We start from the raw sequence: 19,692 nt of genomic DNA, 5'->3' as shown, positions 1-19,692 counted from the left end.
ATCACGAGCAACTCATATCTACCACAAGTGAGCCAACTCCGAAATTAGCCAGGGATCATTTGGGCGAACTTCGCTTCGAAACCAGCTTGCTGTAACTGTGGAGATCATTCCTTTACATCGAAATTAAAATAATGAATCGGAAAATGCGCTCTCAATATCAAATTCCTCATCTCGATATCAAATATAGAAAATCCTGTCTCAGAAAAATCCCCTATCTGAAAAATTATGAACGAAAATTTAAAAACACACCTACCAGTGACCGAAATTTATTTTTTGGGACACCGGGCTTGTCCTGGAAAAAATTTGGGACAACAGTTTTATCAGGGATAAATTTTATGCATCCTAGAAAATATCGGACTACCCGATTTGTCCCAGTGCTCAAAAGTTTTTTTGGGACACCAGGAAAACCAGAATAATTTTTTTTCTTTTTCCCTACAAAATCAAACATATTTATTTTTAAAAAAATGTAAAGTTTTGAATTAATAATGTTATTTCTGTTTTTTTTTTAAGGGAAAAACTATACGTACAGAAAAAATCGGGACAAGAATGAATTTGTCCCGTAAAAATTGCGGGACAACAATTTTTTCAGGGATAAACTTGATGCGTCCCAGAAAATATTGGAGTACTGACTTTGTCTCGGTGTCCCGAATTTTCCCGGAGTTTCGAAAAAATTTCTGAAAAATCCGGTGTCCCGATTTTTCCTGGACGCATAAAGTTTTTTCCCCAGAGGAAAAAAAAAACAGAAATAAACATTATTAAAAGTGTTTCTAATTTAGTCAAAACTTTACAATTTTTTAAAATATGTTTGATTATTTTAATGTAACGCCCCTATCCCGAAAAAAATTCGGGACACCGGGGCCCTACATTACAATAATCAAACGTTTATTTTTTAAAAAAATCGTTGTTTTAATAATGTTTATTTCTGTTTTGTTTTTTTTTTTTTTTTTTCGGGATAAACTTTATGCGTACACGAAAAATCGGGACACCAGATTTGTCCCAGTATCCTGAGAAAAAAATTCAGAATACGTATTTATCCCAGAAAATATTAGAATACCGGATTTGTCCCAGTGTCCCGAATTTTTTTCTTTTGAGACAGCCAGAAACCAAGACATCTAGGGAGCCCTACTTTAAAATAACCAAACATATTTATATTTAAAAAAGGACTTCAAAAGTTTTTACTAGATTAGAAACATTTTAATATTTTTTATTTTTTTTAAAAACATAATGAGTCCAGAAAAAATTGGGACACCAGGAAAATCAGAACATCAGAATTAATATTAAACATCTTCATACTCAATAAATCACAATTTTTTTTTTATTCTAAATTGATTTGATTTATAAATTTAAAAAATTTTAAATTTAGAAAATCATGAGGTTAAAGAAGCAATTGGAATTATTCTGATTGGAGTCTGGATCTAGAGACAGAAACCCATTCAAAAAAAAATCTCTAAAATAATGTATTTTTTACTAAAAGGACATTTTTAAATTCAGGATATTTTTAATTCTGCATTAAATTCTTCTGCGTCTGATCGATATATGAGTTGGACACTTTTTGAACAGCAACCACGCTAAAGAGGCAAAATAATATCCAAAGAAAATTGTAAGGAGACGCTTTCGGGTTTCTTATCTTACACCGGTGTAAAAGAGGCGTTTCTAAGTGCGGCGTTCCTAGATCTCGTGTGTGTGGATCTAGTTGACAACACGGCGTGGTTCTTTCTGTTTTTTTTATATTCTTCTTCTTCTTCCACTGTCATCTCTCCTATGTTCCGTGTTCGTCACCTCCCAGTACGGCTATTTTCTGGATGGGTACCATGGAGTTGACAGCGAACAATGACTGTCTAGGGGGGTGGGACGAGTTGAGGGAGAGGGAGACAGAAGAGCGTCGATTTATCGGCGAAGGGATCAGTTCTAGCCATGACAGACTGATGGGCTTTCATATCCCTGTTGACGTGTCGATCTTTTGTTAGTGGACGAAGTGCGGGAGGTTGACGGAAATGAAGCACGTTCGACTTTCGGGAAGCCTTCAAAGAGATCGAAGTGTAGTCATGAAAATCGACCTCTGCTGGATTTTCGAATTCCTATTTTTTACTATTTTTTTTCTTTTTCCCTCACGTCCTATAATACCATCTTGTTTGCTCAGGGTGAGCTACAAACTTGCTGTCTAAATATATCTGAGTAACGTGACACGTGTCACGTTTTGTTTTCTTACTGGATTCCACCTTTTAACCTTTGTCAATTCGTCCTCTGTCCTTTGTTCTCCTAAAGTAATTCATTTTGCTTCCAGCGACTCAAAAAAGAAAAAAAAGAAAAAAAAACAATGTCTACTGAGCGAAAGCGAAGTATCCCAACTCTTCGAAATCGTTTATAGAAGGTGGAAGGAGCAAAAATTCTAATCAGCGGTCAACAGTGATAAAAAGAAAAAAAATGGCTGGAAGTATGATTGTGACGTCATACTGTTCAACAAATGGGTAATTAGGCTATTGGCTTGAAGGAAGCCGCGGTTGACGTCACTTCCGTGACGCAATTTTCGTGACCGATCATATATACTCGGTTATAGGAGTCCCCAAGGATGTTTCACATCGAATATTAAGAGCTACGATGAACTAGGTCAAGAGACTATATGAAAAGTTTTGGGTGGTTAAACTTCAGAAAGAGACTCTTACCCATGGATCTTTGCGATACTGAGCAATGAATAAGCGTAGCTCCTCCTCCTACTGCTTCGCGTTGATTGAACGATCTATTCCTTTGTGCAATTTCTTTCCCGATTTAAAGGGAAACTGCTTAGGACGCCTCCCTTTTCCCCAGTGGAAAGGGGGAACCCTAAGTCTTTTGGGAAACGAGTCTTCCCCCTTTGCTGCTGGTTTAAAATAATAAATTTTCTGTTTATACTCCAGGACGACCACACGATCAGAGGAGTTCACAACATAGAGAGTACAAGAAACAGCACCGTATTTATCAGCCAAGGACTTATACCCCGGTCAGTCAGGCACGCTTCACCACTCATCATGGAACACAGTTACGCATAGGAATAGATCGCCCAATCAGCTCGAAACGGTAGGAGGAGCTAAAGTAAGTAAAAGTCCCTTACTGAAGTTTAACCAAGTTTTGAAAAGTAGTAGGGTTTTCACTAGATTAAGTTTAAAAGAAAGAAAAACAGAGCTGGGTTTCGACACTGAGAAATCTGCCCCGGGAGCACAAATACCTCATCCTGCTCAGACGACTGACACAAAACCGTTAGAAATGATAAGAAATGAAAACAAAGAGAAAGTCGTAACTTAAAACAGATCAAGAAAAAAAAATTTAGGAGGATTCACGGAAATATTAATTACGCTATTGTTTACATTAATTAATTCCGGCGTTCGCTGACCCCTCAGTTACACGTAATGTACAGCATCGATAATTTGAACAAGGTTTATAAAAACATTAAAAAAAAAAATTACATATTTCTTTTAATAGCTGCAGAAATAATTCTTTTACAAATCGATCGTTCTTAACTGTGTAATTAACTGTTTACTTTAAAAATAGTAATCATTTGGAAAAATATTTCTTAATTCAAATTTACTTAAAAAGAAAACAGAAAAACCAAGAACTGTATTATGTTAGCTTTATGAAAGACAGCATCGCCCTCTAGTGTTCAAAACGAATTAAACAAAAAAAAAAATCAATTTCAATAGACAGAAATAGACAGACAAAACAGACAGAAAAGAACAGCATCGCCCTCTAGTGTTCAAAATGAATTAAACCAAAAAATCAATTTCAATATTATTTAATAAATCAGGCAGAAAAGGACAGCATCGCCCTCTAGTGTTTTCAACACGAATTAAACAAAAAATCGATTAGATTCTTATTTAATAAAACAAAGACTTTTCCAAACATATAAAAAATAACATTAATTATCTAAAATTAAAGCTATTATTAATGGCTGGTTAAGATATTAATCTGCTATTTATGTACTCTAATAAAAATAAATAAAAACATTGGATTGTTCACGAGCGAAAATTCAAACTGCGTTTATGTCCAAATGTCAATGGGGAAAGGGGGTGGGGTGGATTAGTACTAAAAGCGCTCGCATACACACGCGCTATTAACGTAAGAACGGATCAAACTACCCTCTTTCCCGCTACTGACGCATACAACGGAATTACCTGGCCGCCAAACACGTGCTGTGGTCCGTCTTCTGGCGTTTATCTCCATAGACCCCAGCTGCCGCCCGTGCCATTAACACCCAAACGACGTAAGCAGCAGCTGTCGTACAAAGCGACTCTTACAGGACACATCGGTAATCATCTAAAATTCTAATTACGGCCGCCGAGCGAACGATGGAAGGATTCCTGACGGCAAAGACTGCCGTGGTGCTGGTTACGGGACGCGACAACCTTTATTGATTCCTGCGGGGCTACTCATCTTTAAAGAGGCGTGTGGCACTGTGTATGCATTTGATAGGGGTTTTTGGTTAGTTTGTTAAGGGAGAGACCTAATTGGGGGATAGATGATCGACATTAAAGTGTCTTTCCTTCCTGAAGAAGAAGAATCGTACTTGATGGGGATGTTTGTTTAATTTGTTAAGGGGAAAGACCCGGTGGGAGGGGAGGAATGTCTCACGTTCCTCCAGAAGAATCATATATATTGGATAGGGATAGTTGGTTAGTTTGTTGAAGGGATGACCTTTAAAGAGGAGCGTGACACTATGTATGTATTTGATAGGGGATATTTGGTTAGTTTCTTAAAGGGGGGAGACCCGATTGGAGGATAAATGATTGACATTTGTGTCGATCATTTATCCCCCCAAGATTCGTAGTTCTTAGGAAAGAAGAATCGTAGTTGATAGGGGTATTTGTTAAGGGGGAACACTCGGTGGGTGGGGGGATGTCTTACGTTCCTCTAGAAGAATCATAGTATTGGATAGGGGGTTAGTTTATTGAGGGGCGACCTAGTGGGGGAGGAGAGGCACGTGCACTATGTATTTGATAGGGGGTGTTTGGAAGTTTTTTGTGAAGACATGTTGGGGAAGGCTGTCTTTCTACAAAAAGTCCTTCCTTCCTGAAGAAGAATCATACTTATCAATCAATTTATTGCGTATGCGTGGTTAAATCCTTAAAGAATGAGAGTCTGGGCTGTTAAGAGTTTAAAAAACACTCGTGACCCCTTATCCCCCCCCCCTTCTTCCAGAGGATGGCGACACACGGATGTCTTTCATTCCGGATACCATCCAGGTATTGAAATGACTCCAATATGATAAAATTTTATTCTTCTTATTGCGCGGGCTACTTCTCGACAGCCTGGACACTTGTTTTTAGTGGTGGAGGGGGGGGGGGGGGGGTTGTTCTGAAACGCTTCTTCCGGCATTCAATATCCGATACTATTTCGAAAGGGCATCGCAAGTTGCAAATAGGTGTGTTTGTTGGGAAATGTTCTCGTGCCAGAAGCGCTCCAACGCTTCTTCCATAAACAATCTTACATCGTGTGAGGTGCAACTTTCTTGCTCGCTGGCATCCCATTCGGAAGGACTTTAATAAGTGTAACGGGGGCCACTTGCGCAATGAAAATGATTTCTTTTCTTTCGGAAGCGATTCGCTACCACAGTTTAGCGAGTTTTCCAGCGTTCGGCTTTTTCGTTCGTGGAAGAAGCCATTATAGAAGATTAAATTTTTTCTCTCTCTTGAAATAAGGCTAGACAGTGGAGGCCAGAATATTCGCCAAGTCTGCTCCTTTCACCATCTCTTAACGCTACTTTCTGGTATTCCGCGCTTTTTTTTTCTCTATTCCCCCCTTTTGCCCATCAACCCTCTAAAGTTCTTCGCATTGTTTTGGTCCACGCGGATGTGTCTCTGCAGTTTACTGCGTTTACCTCCTAACTGCGTTTCAAATCTATTTGTTATTAGGAAAAATGTTTTAGTTCCACTTCGGAAAATGTTGTTTACAAGCAGAAAAAACGAGAAGAAACGAGTGGAGGAGTCTCTGGATCTCCTTTTTTGTTTGTTTGTCGGGAAGGCAAAGGTTTGCGAAGTTTTTGAGGCTTTTATCGAAGCCACGGCAACAGTTTCGCTCAATGACCTCATCCCGTACTTACGGATGCTGAGGCAAACCGGAAAGTAAAAATAAACGACAGACAAAAACAAGAATAAAAGAGAAAAAATCAAATTCATTAAAAAAACATAACATTGGCACAAAATAGAGTAAATTACTTAAATATAATTAAAATAAATAAATAACTAATAAAATTAGAACATAAAATAAAAACTTACATATTAAATGATTTAAAATTTAATTTATAATTAATGTAAATTAAAATTATTTACTTTTTTAATTTAAAATAAAACAAAAACTAAACGAATAACATATAATAGTAAAAAAATAAAATAAAATAAAACTAAATAAACATTAAAATTAAATAGAAAGTATAAAGTTAAAATAAGTTGAATAACATAAAGCAATAAAATACTTTAATTAATAAAATTAAACAATAAAACTAATTAGCAAATGAAATAAAAATCGTAAACCAAAATACATAACAAAATAAAACATTTAATTTAAAATTAAGCGTTAATTAAATTAATTTACTTAAACATTTAAAACAAAATGAAAACTAAAAAACAACAATGAGCAAAGTAAAATAAAAACTAAATAAACAATACCAAAATAAAATTTATTAATTAGTTAGTATTAATGCTTAATGCCTATTAATAAGTAGTATTAATTAAAATAAATAATCTAAACAAACGATCATAAATAACTCAATTGGCTGCGATAATTAACACAGCCATCCATAACTTCAAGTATGCTACTACTTAGGACTAATAATAAAATTTAATTTCAAATTTTAATTTTAAATGTAAAATAAAATAAAAACTAATAAAATAAAGAAAAATAAATTGAGTAAAATTAATGAATAATAATAAAATAAAATGCACATAATAATTAATAATAAAAGAAAGCAAAATTAATAAATAATAATGCAATAAAATAAACAATAAATAAAGTAAAGTCAATTAATAAATAATATAATTAAATATAATAACAATAAATAATTATAACAAAAAAGTAAAATTAATAAATAATAAAATAAAATTAATAAATTAATTAAGTGTATTCCACAGGGGGTACCTTTGGCACCCTCTGTGGAATACACTTAATAATTAATAATAAAATAAATTAAAATTAATATATAATAATATAATTAAATAAACTTATTAGATAACAAAATAAATTAAAATTAATAATCAATAATAAAATAAACATAAAATACACTTAATAATCAATAATAAATAAAGGAAAAATTAATAAATAATAATATAATTAAATAAACTTATTAGATAACAAAATAAAGCAAAGTAAAATTAATAATCAATAATAAAATAAAGGAAAATTAATATATAATTATATGAGCTTATTAAATAATAACAAAATAAAGTAAAGTAAAATTTACAAATAAAAATAAAATAAAAGATAATGTTAATTAAAATAAATCATACTAGTAACTGTATTAGCAATGAAACAAATACACCAATCTGTAATTTAAATCTTGATGCTGTTAAGCACCTTTGGCGCCCCCTGTGGAGTAATCAGCGAACGAATAAATAAGACTGGAAATCATTTTTCAAAGTGCATTCCTCAAGTGTTACTATGGCCACAGCGTGGATGACTAAAGGAACCCGAATCAACAGTCATTTGTTGGGTACACCTGTCTGTTTTCTTCTCTCTTTTTCTTTTTCTGATATCATTTAAGCAGAATGGAAGTTCTTATTACACTTAATAATAATAAAAAGAAATAACTAACTTCTATAAATTAGCGAGTTTCAATTAACAGCCAACTATAGAATTTTATTTTGCATCGTGGGAGTGAAAATTTTAATTAGTTTTACGATTTTTAATTACGCACGTTTTAATTAAACTACCATTTGACGCCGTTCATTATCTCTTCTCGTATTCTGAATATTTAATTTCGAACAAAGATGTCCAAAAACATTAACGGGGCTCGAAAAGTGACACCTTTCGCCTCCTCCGAGAAACTTATACGAAACTCATTAAAGTCCCAATAACACTTTAAAGCGCCAACGAACGAAAGATGCGGACACAAATGGCGCATCCGCTCTCAACAGACCCTCCTCACCGCTTATCACAACAATTCTTCGATGCTTGCCAAATATGGCTTCATTTTCCGGCCAATAAACGAATACCATACACAGACAGAACACATTTCTATAACAGCTCAGGCATCCAGCGCCCTCAAACGGGAAGAATTATCATAAAAAAAAATTCATTCGTCAAATTTATCTTCGCAATAAAGTTGACACTTATTCCCGCTTGAGGGCGCTAATGCAAAACAACCTCGATTATCCGCGCTATGTTTCGGATTAACGAACAACGCATTAATATCGAATCAGTTGTGTGTTTATAAATGTAAGACACATTTTTAAAGTAATTTGTATTTTATTTTTCTTTCTTCACAGAATGAAAAGATGGTAGATTTTAATTGCACACTCTAAAATTGGGGCTGAATCAACTCCAAGAAGAGGTTATGGATGGTGGCCAATTCGATCCGTATCACAACCAGTACCTTTATAAAATAGGAATCTACGGGTGGCGTAAAAGATGCCTCTACGTTTTGGTCCTTCTCCTGATGACCATGGTCATAATCAACCTGACGCTAACAGTCTGGATTATGAGGGTGATGGATTTCTCAATAGTAAGTGAACAGATCCTTCTGGTGTTCCAATATAAATTCAGAGATTTTCCAAATTTCATTTGCATTTTGGTCAACATGGATCCCACTGATAAAAAAACCCAAGTGGGTTTATTAAATTAATTTCTAAATTAATTAATTTAATGATTATATTAACTACAGTACAAGATCAAATTACTGACCAGTTTAAAAATTTAAATTGTTGATTAGGCTGACTGTTCTACACTGCCCGTACAAAAATATCGGTACACCGAAATTCGGAGCATGGTTTAAAAATAATCAAATTAGTTAAAAATCTAAATTGTTCATTACGCTCACTGTTCTACACTGCCTGTACAAAAGTATGGGTACACCGCAGTTCTGAACATCGTTTAAAAATAGCTTCTTTCTGCAAACACTGATCTAGAGGTGGTATTGGTACCGTCGAGTGGTGGTGGGGGTCGTCAGACACGGTTACATTTTTATCCGGACTTTGTAGCGTTTCTCTAGAAAAGAACCTTAAAATTTGTCATTCTGCGCAAAGCACTTCTTGCTTTAGCAGTACGTGAATGGAAAATGTAGTATCCGGGGGCTTATGTTTTATTTAAACCACGACAGCCCCTTTAGGAGTGCACAAAACAGACAGCGGTCTTTTGTAATATCAAACTAGCACGGGAGATACGTGAGACTTCGGAGGAGATTTCGGATAAAATCTTACCGAAGTGAATACTAGAATTCCGCATGGACGCTGTCTTCGGCGAACTGACGGGAATACCTTACGTCTCCCTCGTGCATCGGATTAAACTCAATGAACCACAAAATCTGGGGTTACTAACGGTTTGCCCCCCCCCCCCTTTTACGAAGTAAATATTTGACGTCATACAAGTTCTGTCTAACATTTTGTTTCTTAGGATATCTGCTTTTGACTAAAAAAAAAAAAAATCAGATTTTAAAATTTCTTAACGCCTCACGACCTTAGATTCCTTTTTTTTTTTTTTTTTAACTCTAAAGTGTGTGAAGAAACTAATTATCTTGCTTTGTATTTAGAATGGTATGGGCAAACTACGGATCGTTACAAACGGGATGAGGTTAGAAGGGGAGGCTGAATTCTTACATGGTCTCTATGCAAAAGAAATTCGCTCGAGAAGGGTAAGTAAGGTGGCTGTAATTTTATTTATTTATTTAACATTGACACATTTTCAATTTAAGTCTGAGCCTTTTGATCGAAGTATGATTTCAGTTTCATTTATACTTTTCAATTTATAAAAAAAAAAAAAAAAAAAAAAAAAATGTTTCTCTTTTTTTACGCTAGGAGGAGCCTTTAAAAATTGAGTCTTCTGAAAATGTTACAATCAACGCCAGAAATGGCAACGGAATAATCACAAACAGATTGTTTATAGGTGAGTATTGATTAATCCATACAGTAATTAAAAACTGTACATTTATACACTAACCTGCCAATTTATTAGGGAACTCCAGTGTTGTGATATGCAGACGACTCCTGTCACGCGTAGAATGAAATAGGTTGTGACGTTATCGATCAAGTGGTACTGCACTTATACGAACTACAATGGTAGAACAGGTGCACCATGGGAAAGGAAGATGACATTTGCAACTCGTCACAAATATCACTTGGTATGTGTCTCGATTTACACTTTTTTGCACCAATGAGAGGGCAAATGTGTGGTGGGAACCTCGTGAATCCATGCATTCAGGCTACCTCGTGTTCACCACTCAAGCAGGTGGATTACGATCGATTCATTCAAGAGGACAACTCAACTATCCACCATGCAAAAATTGTATCTGAGTAGTTCTAGGCACATTGCCAAGATACTAAATGCCAACTGTCTAATTCTCCAGATCCGAATCCAATTGAGAAAATGTGGGATGTGTTGGAAAGGGCATCTCAGCTTCGCAGTACTCCACTGACCACAATACAGCAGCTGACAAATATCCTGATGGAAGAAGAATGGTCAAATGTGGAGGTAGACTCCATCAGACACCTAATGGAATCGACGACAAGACGTGTATTGGTTGCAATTCGGCCAAAAGGTGAGCCTACTAGATACTCAATAAAGGTTTTCAAATTTTTGTCCAGTGAGTGTAGATAGGCCTTGGAAACCAATGAATTCCACAGATCTGATGGTCATTCTAGAACTGCAATGGAATACATCACCAACGTCTGCTAAATGGGGATCTAAGTTCTTTACGTATGTTCCCTAATATTTTGGTAAGTCAGTGTATATAACAGTAAATCGTTAAAAATCGTGACTACATCTGATCCCCAGTTTGGCATTTCTAACGACTTTAAAACGAAAGTAATGGGGATTGCCAATCACCAAACTTTTAATCAGCAGGAACCTCTTTTTGCACTGATTTAATGACCTCTTTCTCTCTCTCTCTTTAATGCGTAGGTCGGTCTTTAGTGGAATCGATAGGCGAACAATTTACAGTAAGAAGTCCCCAAGGTGGTCTCCTCTTTCGTGTAGACAATAAAGAAGTTGTAGTGTCGGCAGAAAGGTTAAGGGTCACAGGTAAGTAAAGGTACTTTATATTACTACTTCACCACTTATTTTCGACGTTTTTTGTTTTTAATATTCACAGATTGCCGAATGATTGAGTTCGTCCTTCTTCGTAGTAGAGCGTTCCCACAATGCACCGCGACTGAGTCCCTACTGCCGACGGGGTTAAATGAAAACGGAATTTGTTCGTTGGCGGTGGGTGTCGAGTGATGCATCACGGTGAAGAAGATGTTGGTACCATTTTAGGATGATACCAACGTCTACGACGACGTCTGCATGATCTAGAGCAGGGCCGGCTAATATACGGAAGTGAACCACTTCGGCCCCCAAAAGGTTTTCATTCCTCCTCTCACCATCTTATAACTTTTAACTGAATATTAAATATAAGATCTGACCATAAACGGTCTAATTATGTAAAAATTGATAAACGTGCAGCCTCTGCATTACTAAGTACTCTGCGTTATGCGCTTGTCTGTACATGTCTGACATTCCTGGAATCATTAATAATATTTATTATCCATAAATCCTTTCGATTGTGTTGTGATAATCATGTCGTACACAGTATTCAAATAAAAAAACTCAAAAATCAAAAAACCCAAAAAACTTTTTAAAAAATAATAAAAAAAAAATTAAAAACGCTCAAAAAAAAATAATAAAAAAACTCTCAAAACAACTAAAAAATTCCAAATAATAAAAATCTGAAAAAATCAAAATTTAAAATACTCTCAAGAAATCAAAAACATAATAAAAACTCTCAAAAACGCAAAACAATTTATAACAACTCTCAAAAAAAAACCCAAAATTAAAAGCTCAATAAATAATAAAACGCAAAAAAATTAATAAAAATTCTCAAAAAAATTCAAAACACTAATAAAAGAAACTCTCAAAAAAATTCAAAAGACTAATAAAAAAACTGAAAACACTAATAAAAAACTCAAAACACTAATAAAAAATTCTCAAAAAAATTCAAAACACTAATAAAAAACTCTCAAAAAATTCAAAACACTAATAAAAAACTCTCAAAAAAATTCAAAACACTAATAAAAACTCTCAAAACTATCAAAAAATAATAGAAACTCAAAAAATAAAAAATATCAAAAAATCAAGAACTGAAAAAATAAAAAACCATTGTAGCAAATCATCTACAGTTATTTGAGAAAAACGGGGCGACTAGATTGAGAAACAATCATGAGGGTTGCTGCCCCTAATGTCCAATTAAAGTACACTCACGTTCAAAAGTTATAAATGAAATGGAAGCATTATTATTAATATTCCGTTATCTTAATCGATGCCAGATTAAGAAGGAATTATTGGGAAAGGGATATAGCCGTTGGGTCTTATCATTGATGACCCCTTTCTCCCTACGAAAGAGTCCGAAATAGAGAGAAAGAACTACAACACTTCAAACTATGGTAGCTGTCAGTGGTTCAAACAATGTATATTCATCATAGTCTGTACAACTGCCTTTGGGTATCCGTCCAACCGAACGTCAACAACAAGCAGACAGAGGGGGGAGGTGATGTCGGTGACGGCAATATTCGGCCACTGTAATTTCCTGGTGGAAGGAGAGATCAGTGTCACAAGCTGCCGACATGGAAGCTTGGAGAAATGATGTCGGAGTGACAGCGCCCTCATCTGTACGATGGGGCGGAGATTAAATATTTGGGCAATCCAAGGGGGACGAAATGGGGTGGACAGAATCAGTTGGCATCTGATAAATAGGGTGCGCTACTTAGGAGGCAATTTCTGGGATGCAACGGGACTGAAGGAAAAAGGATGTCCGCTGTTTGCAGAGGTTGGCCAAGGTCATTCGTAAACTTACGAATGTCTAAGATGCCCAAGGACTTGTCACGAGTAATAAGCCTAACAGAGAATCTTTTAACGGAGTATTTGCGTGTTTCTTGAGCCCAAGTAGAGATTCTGGATCCTTTTGTAGTAAATTATGACTGTGGAACTATAATTTATACGTCAGGCTCTAGTCCAATTAAAACCAATAGAGCGTATTTCCTGTTTCCTCAAGTATCCTCCTTAGTTAAATTTTATTCTTCGACCTCCATCCGCAATTTACCATTTAGTTTCAAAAATACGACCATATTCTCTGTATGATAATGTTTTTATATTATATTCTAACACACATTAACAAAAAAACTCTATCAACAATAGTTTCTGAGATACACTTACGTTTCAAGTGCACTTGCAAATAGTTTTCATCAGAGTGACTTGTAAATGCTTGTGAAACGTCAACAGGAAATTTTTTTTAAGTGTTATTTTGATTGGCTGGTTTACGTAGTTGTATTTGGAGAAAAAAAGATGGAGTAAAACTTAAAAGTGGGATAGTTGGGGGTCATTCTAAACAGGACGTCCGTCTTAAGAGATATCACTGACACAGAAGCCCGCTTTTTTGCAAGCAATTTTTGACGCATGCGCTGTCGATATAAGTCGACAGAATTTCGAGCATTGGTCAAGAAAATAACCCTAGTGGACCAAAAATTCCATTGTGATCGAACCCGGGATAAAAGTAAAATTGTAAATAAATTAAAATAGCGACATTTATAAATTTGTAATATATTAATGTTGATCAATCATTGGGAAGAGACAGAGAAAAATTAGGTTTATTTATATATTTGGCAGGAGAAGGTGGCGTGCAATTTAAGGGCTCAGTCCAGACCCCACTTGTTCGTGCAGAACCCTTCCAGCAACTCAGGTATGCCAGTTTTTGAAAATATAATTTGGTAATATAAATATTAGACTTAGATAATCCATTATTCTTTTAAAAGCTAGCAGAGACAAAGAATTTACATCTTTAACATTTTACTGCGATTATTCAGGGCAGGCTCAAGGGTATATGGCGCCCCTAGGGTACATTGACTGATGGCAGCTCCTTCTTCCAATGTGAAAATTTCCATTTTTTAGAATGATTCATTTTACCAAATTGCGCCAAGGTTTAGGGGGAGCGTATGGGCCCCTAAACCTTAGCGCCCTTCAGCCGATGCTTATCGTCCTTACCCTAAAGCCGGCCCTGCGCTTATTGAACACTACATAAAACTGTTCACTTTCGCGCGCACTACAGCAATTCTCCGAGTAAATTTTAATATTTTTTCCTTTATCATTCTCAGATTAGAGTCGCCTACCCGTACCCTTCACGTGAAAGCACCAGAGGGCGTAGGTGTGGAGTCCAGGGCGGGAGATATCAGTGCGACCAGCTTAAAGGACCTAAAGCTTCAATCAAAAGAAGGAGTGGTAAGGATTGTTTATGGCTGCTGTTGGGAAATAAATTTTAAGGAATTTATGGTCTTAATACGCATTTCTTTATATCTCTCTGCCTCTTTTTGCAGGGGGGTGGGTAGAAGGTAGCGAAGCATGCTATAATTTAGCGTTTCATTTCTTCATATTAAGATTAAGGATTGCAGTGTGTTAAAGAGTAATTGAAAAGTTTTGAATTACAGCTGCTGGAAAATGCGAAACGGAAGCTGGAATACATTTTCTCCCAATCAAGTGCAAAATGATGCGATCATAAATCCGAATTCAATGGGTAACCAATATATCATTTGGTATTACCAAAATGTTTTATTCTTTCCAGGAATAAAACATTATACACTGTTCGACAAAATTAACAGAGCACCTAGAAAACGTGGGGCAACTTGTGCAACTTGCCATAAAGCGGAAATAATTTGGTATTGGCCAGCCCAGTCCTAGTTTGCCCTCTGGACAAACGGGACTCATCAGAGAATAGAACTGTGCCCCATTTGTCAGGACTAAAAGTTACATGTTAAAGGCCTCGAAATGATTACAGTCATCCCTCTTCTTTTTTTTTTCAAAATCCGCCAGATCGCGTCCCTTGCCCACATCGATCAAGTACTTCGTATTGACCGCCTGCAATTAAACTGCAGCTCATTGCGCGCGGTATAAGAGTGGTTATTATTACAGAGATAAACTTCATAAAAAAGTATAATTATATTTCATTGTTGATGCATCTCCAGGCGTTACCATGGTTACGTTTCATTATCGATGTAGCCACTGCAACAATAGTTACGTATCATCTTAATCCGCAGACGACTTAAATTAGGATTAATTACAATTAAATTAGGATTAATATTCAGCCCAAAATGTCTTACTAATTTTTGTTTCCCGCCTGCAGATCTGGCTCGATTCGGAACGAGTAGAACTGAAAAATCTCAAGACTGCTATTCCGACCTCCAGAGGTCGTTCCTATCCGGGCATCTATCAACTCTGTGCTTGTGAAAACGGACGATTATTTCTGTCGCCCCCAGATGGTTACTGCCAAGCGGACAGCATAGTGTGCAGGTAACGTGGAGTCCCCGGTTAAAAAGCTTACCCACTCAGGTTCCGAGATGAAGAGAGGCAACTTCGAACGGGCTGCGAAATCAAATCGAATCTGGATCAACAACCTTCAATAAAAGACTCTGCCGAGTCGTCAAAATATGTACCGTGCTTCCTGGTGGCTAATTTAGATGAGTTTCCGTGTTATTTTGTATCAAAATACTTCTCTTCTGGACTGTTAGTATGTACTGTGGGCGAATGACTCATCTGCGTTGAACTCTAGCATCCTAGGACAGTCGCTAATGCAATCGACGTCTACCCCTTTGCTTCTGGTAACAGTGAACAGTAGCAAACACTATTGCACGAAGTTGTATACCCCCTAACAGTGGACAGTAAAACTATTTTTATAGTGATAAAAAATGTATCCAATTATTTCAGATCGCGTCAAACTCACTGGCTAATAAATTAGAAACCTCTATCTAGATGGGTCACCTTTTTCCAGAACCCGTACACGTAGTTTCTAAATTTTTGGTCAGTGAGTGTATATTGTGCACTTATCTTCTTAACAATTATTGGATGATATTAAGAAAACGCATTAGTGCCAGAACCAGTACACGTTGTTTCTAATTTTTTGCCCAGTGAGTGTATAATGTGCATGTATCTTCTTAACAATTATTGGCTGATATTAACAAAACGCATTGATCATTATTATCAGCCAAGTTCATCGTCACAATGTTTTTATTTTAATTGCTGAATATTTTAACAATGCAGGAGACTGTTGATAAAAATCGATTTTTTACGTTTTTCAATATGTTTTGCATTGTTGAAATATTCAACAATGCCGACAACATCGTTGACAAAAACTCCATTTTTTACATTTTTCTTTTAATTGTTGATTATTCAACAATGCAGAACATATATTAGATAAAAAAAAAAATTTTTAATTTTCGAATATTTCAACAATTCAGAAAAATGCAGATATTGTTAATAAAAAAATCGATTTTTTACATTTTTCTTTTAATTGTTGAATACTTTAGCAATGCACAAGAGATATTTAACAAAAAAAACTTTCTTTACGTTTTTCTTTTGTGGAATATTTTAAAAATTAAAATAAATGCAAAAGATATTGTTGATTAAAAAAACATTTCTTTTACGTTTTTCTTTTAATTGTTGAATATTTTAACAATTCAGGAGTACTGTTGATAAAAACCAATCCATTTTTACGTTTTAAAGTTTTTCTTTTAATTGTTGAATATTTCAATAATGCAGAAGATATTGTTGATTAAAAAATCGATTTTTTACGTTTTTCTTTTGTTGGATACTTCAATAATACTTAATTCAATAATATTTGATAAAAAAACTTTTACGTTTTTTTATCACGTAAATATTCCACAATTAAAAAATTGTGGAATATTTTAAAAATTAAAAGAAATGCAGAAGATATTGTTGATAAAAAAATCCATTTAAGTTTTTCTTTTAAATCAATTTAATTTTTTAATTTTTGTTAAATCAATTTAATTGTTGAACGGTTCAGTTTTAATTGTTGAATCAATATCTTCTGCACTGTTGAACAAGGCAGAAGATATTGATAAAGAATCCGTTTTTTACGCTTTTCTCTTAATTGTTGAATATTTCAACAATGCAAAAAATATATTTGATAAAAAACATTTTTACGTTTTTCTTTTAATTGCGGAATATTTTAACAATTAAAAGAAATGCAGAAGTAATTGTTGATAAAAAAAACATTTTTACGTCTTTCTTTTAATTGTGGAATATTATAAACAATTCAGAATGATAAAAAAAGATTGTTTTTCTTTTAATTGTTGAATATTTTAACGACTCAGAAGATATTGTTGATAAAACAAATCGATTTTTTACATTTCTTTTGATTGTTGAATATTTCAACAATGCAGAAGATATATTTGATAAAAATTTTTTTTTTTACTTTTTTGATCTTTTTCTTTTAATTGTGGAATATTTTAACAACTCAGAAGATATTGTTGATAACAAATCGATTTTTTACATTTTTCTTTTAATTGTTAAATATTTCAACAATTCAGAAGACATTGAGGAAAAACATTTTTCAAGTTTTTCTTTTAATTGTTGAATATTTTAACAACTGAGAAGATATTGTTGATAACAAATCAAATTTTTACATTTTTCTTTTAATTGTTGAATATTTTAACAACTGAGAAGATATTGTTGATAACAAATCAAATTTTTACATTTTTCTTTTAATTGTTGAATATTTCAACAATGCAGAAGATAAATTTGATAAAAAAAACCTTTTTACTTTTTTGACGTCTTTATTTTAATTGTGGAATATTTTAACAATTAAAAGAAATGCAGACGATACCGTTGATAAAAAAAAAATCAATTTTTTACGTTTTTCTTTTAATTTTCGAATATTTCAACAATGCAGAAGATATTTTTGATTAAAAAATCGATTTTTTTTCAGCGGGAATTCTTTTAACTATCGAACAACATTCAAGTCGAATTGTGAACCGTTACTGGAAGCGCAGTAATAATTCACGCAGATTAAAAATGTCCATTTTGTGACAGCGACGTAAGATAACGAAAGCAATTTCATGCGAAAGCGCTGTTAAAAATGGATTAAAAAACAATATTTTAAAGGCGCTTATTTTGCAGTGGAAGAGCAGCGTTTCGTATGACCACGCCGTAATAGTAGACGCTAAATACGCGCTGTATATAATTATAAAACGTGTTTACACAACGATTTTCCATAAATGGATAGGTGACATGCGAAGGAAACATCCGAGCATCTTACAATCACATTAACCTTCCCAAGACAGTGATTACTCACACGCTTTCCTCGAGCCACACCTTTCCAACCATTTAGAAGTAATTTGCTCGCAACTATTTGCAGAACATAATCACCACTTCCTCGCAAATACACTGCAAAATGAATCTTTAAATAAACTCCGATTTGACCACGAGGTGCCGATTGCTCGATAAAAACCGATTAATGGCACTTATCGCGAATATTGTTCGTTATAAAAATAGATTCCGATGTCCAATGGAGTGGAACAATACAGTTGAACAACAGAACTTCACGTAAGCAATCAATAAACATGAAATGACGGGGCATTGCATTTGAAAAATCAAAGGATCCAACACGATAGATTCAAACAACAGAAGAGGACGATAAACAATCAAAAGGGATTTATCGATAATCTAATTGAGATGAACAACAAATAAATATTAAGACTGTTAAAAAAATATTTAAAAAAATGAAATGGATTTAAACAATAAAAAAACTGATTTAACAATCAAAAATTAATTTCAAAAGAAAACAAAACGAATATAACAATCAAAATGAACTTCTGTTGATTAGAAGCAGATTTAATAATTCAAAAACAATTTTTATTAATAAAACACATTTAATTTAATGGAGTTGAGTAATAGAGAGTTACACAATATACAATTGACTTAAGCAATCAACAGAGCTGAAATGACTGAATTGTTTTATAAAGAGCAAAGGGTCCAAACACAGATTTATACAACAGAAGAGGGTGATCAACAATCAAAAGGAATTCAACAATCATCTGAGGTTAACAATAAATAAACAATAAAAACCAGTTTAAAAAAAAATTCTGAATTGTATTTTAACAAGCGACAATCAAAAAATTAAATAGAATTAAACAAAAAAATTAAAAAAAAACTGGTTTAACAATCAAAAATGAATTTAAAAAGAAAATATAAACGGATATCACAATCAAAATAAACTTCGATTAATTAAAAGAGGATTTAAGATTTAATAATTCAAAAACAATTTTTTTTAGTAAAATGGATTTAATTTAACTGAGTTAACTATGTATCGTTTTAAGGATTTGAAATGACTGAATCGAATTTTAAACAGCAAATGGTCCAAACACAATAGATTTAAACAAGAGAAGAGGGTGATAAACAATCAAAGAGGATTTAACAATCATCTAAATTGAATAATAAATGAACATCAATACCTGTTAAAAAGCGAACAATCAAAAAAGGGAAATATATTTAAGCAATAAAAATCAATCGAAACAAATTTCTATCGACTAAAACCTGATTTAAAAATTCAAAAAGAATTTATGTTAATAAAACAGATTTAATTTAATGGATTTCAACAATGAACAGTTAAACAATAGAACTAGACATAAGAAATTAACAGAGCTGAAATGACTGTGAATTGGATTTTAAACAGCAAAGGGTTCAAACACAACAGAT

The 19,692-nt window shown here is 34.0% G+C and overlaps 1 protein-coding gene across 2 annotated transcripts in view; it reads left to right on the top strand.

The window, feature by feature from the left end:
* Positions 1–15,885, top strand: part of LOC150079639 (gamma-sarcoglycan-like) — a 66,183-nt gene extending 50,298 nt beyond the window's left edge. For both annotated transcript variants that reach the window (XM_090382413.1, XM_090382414.1), the window contains exons 2-8: positions 8,451–8,686; positions 9,710–9,811; positions 9,975–10,062; positions 11,077–11,196; positions 13,816–13,888; positions 14,301–14,424; positions 15,323–15,885. In XM_090382413.1, the coding sequence (XP_090238539.1) occupies positions 8,519–8,686; positions 9,710–9,811; positions 9,975–10,062; positions 11,077–11,196; positions 13,816–13,888; positions 14,301–14,424; positions 15,323–15,493 (846 nt within the window). In that variant the 5' untranslated portion in view covers positions 8,451–8,518 and the 3' untranslated portion in view covers positions 15,494–15,885. The remainder of the gene's footprint in view (positions 1–8,450; positions 8,687–9,709; positions 9,812–9,974; positions 10,063–11,076; positions 11,197–13,815; positions 13,889–14,300; positions 14,425–15,322) is intronic.
* Positions 15,886–19,692: the final 3,807 nt, after the last annotated feature.

The sequence above is a fragment of the Mastigoproctus giganteus genome, chromosome 10 (assembly GCF_048544385.1).
Source record: "Mastigoproctus giganteus isolate SK-2022 chromosome 10, ASM4854438v1, whole genome shotgun sequence".
Taxonomy (NCBI): Eukaryota; Metazoa; Arthropoda; class Arachnida; order Uropygi; family Thelyphonidae; genus Mastigoproctus; species Mastigoproctus giganteus.
The sequence above is the reverse complement of the archived record's forward strand: the minus strand, read 5'-3'. Positions and strand labels throughout refer to the sequence as shown.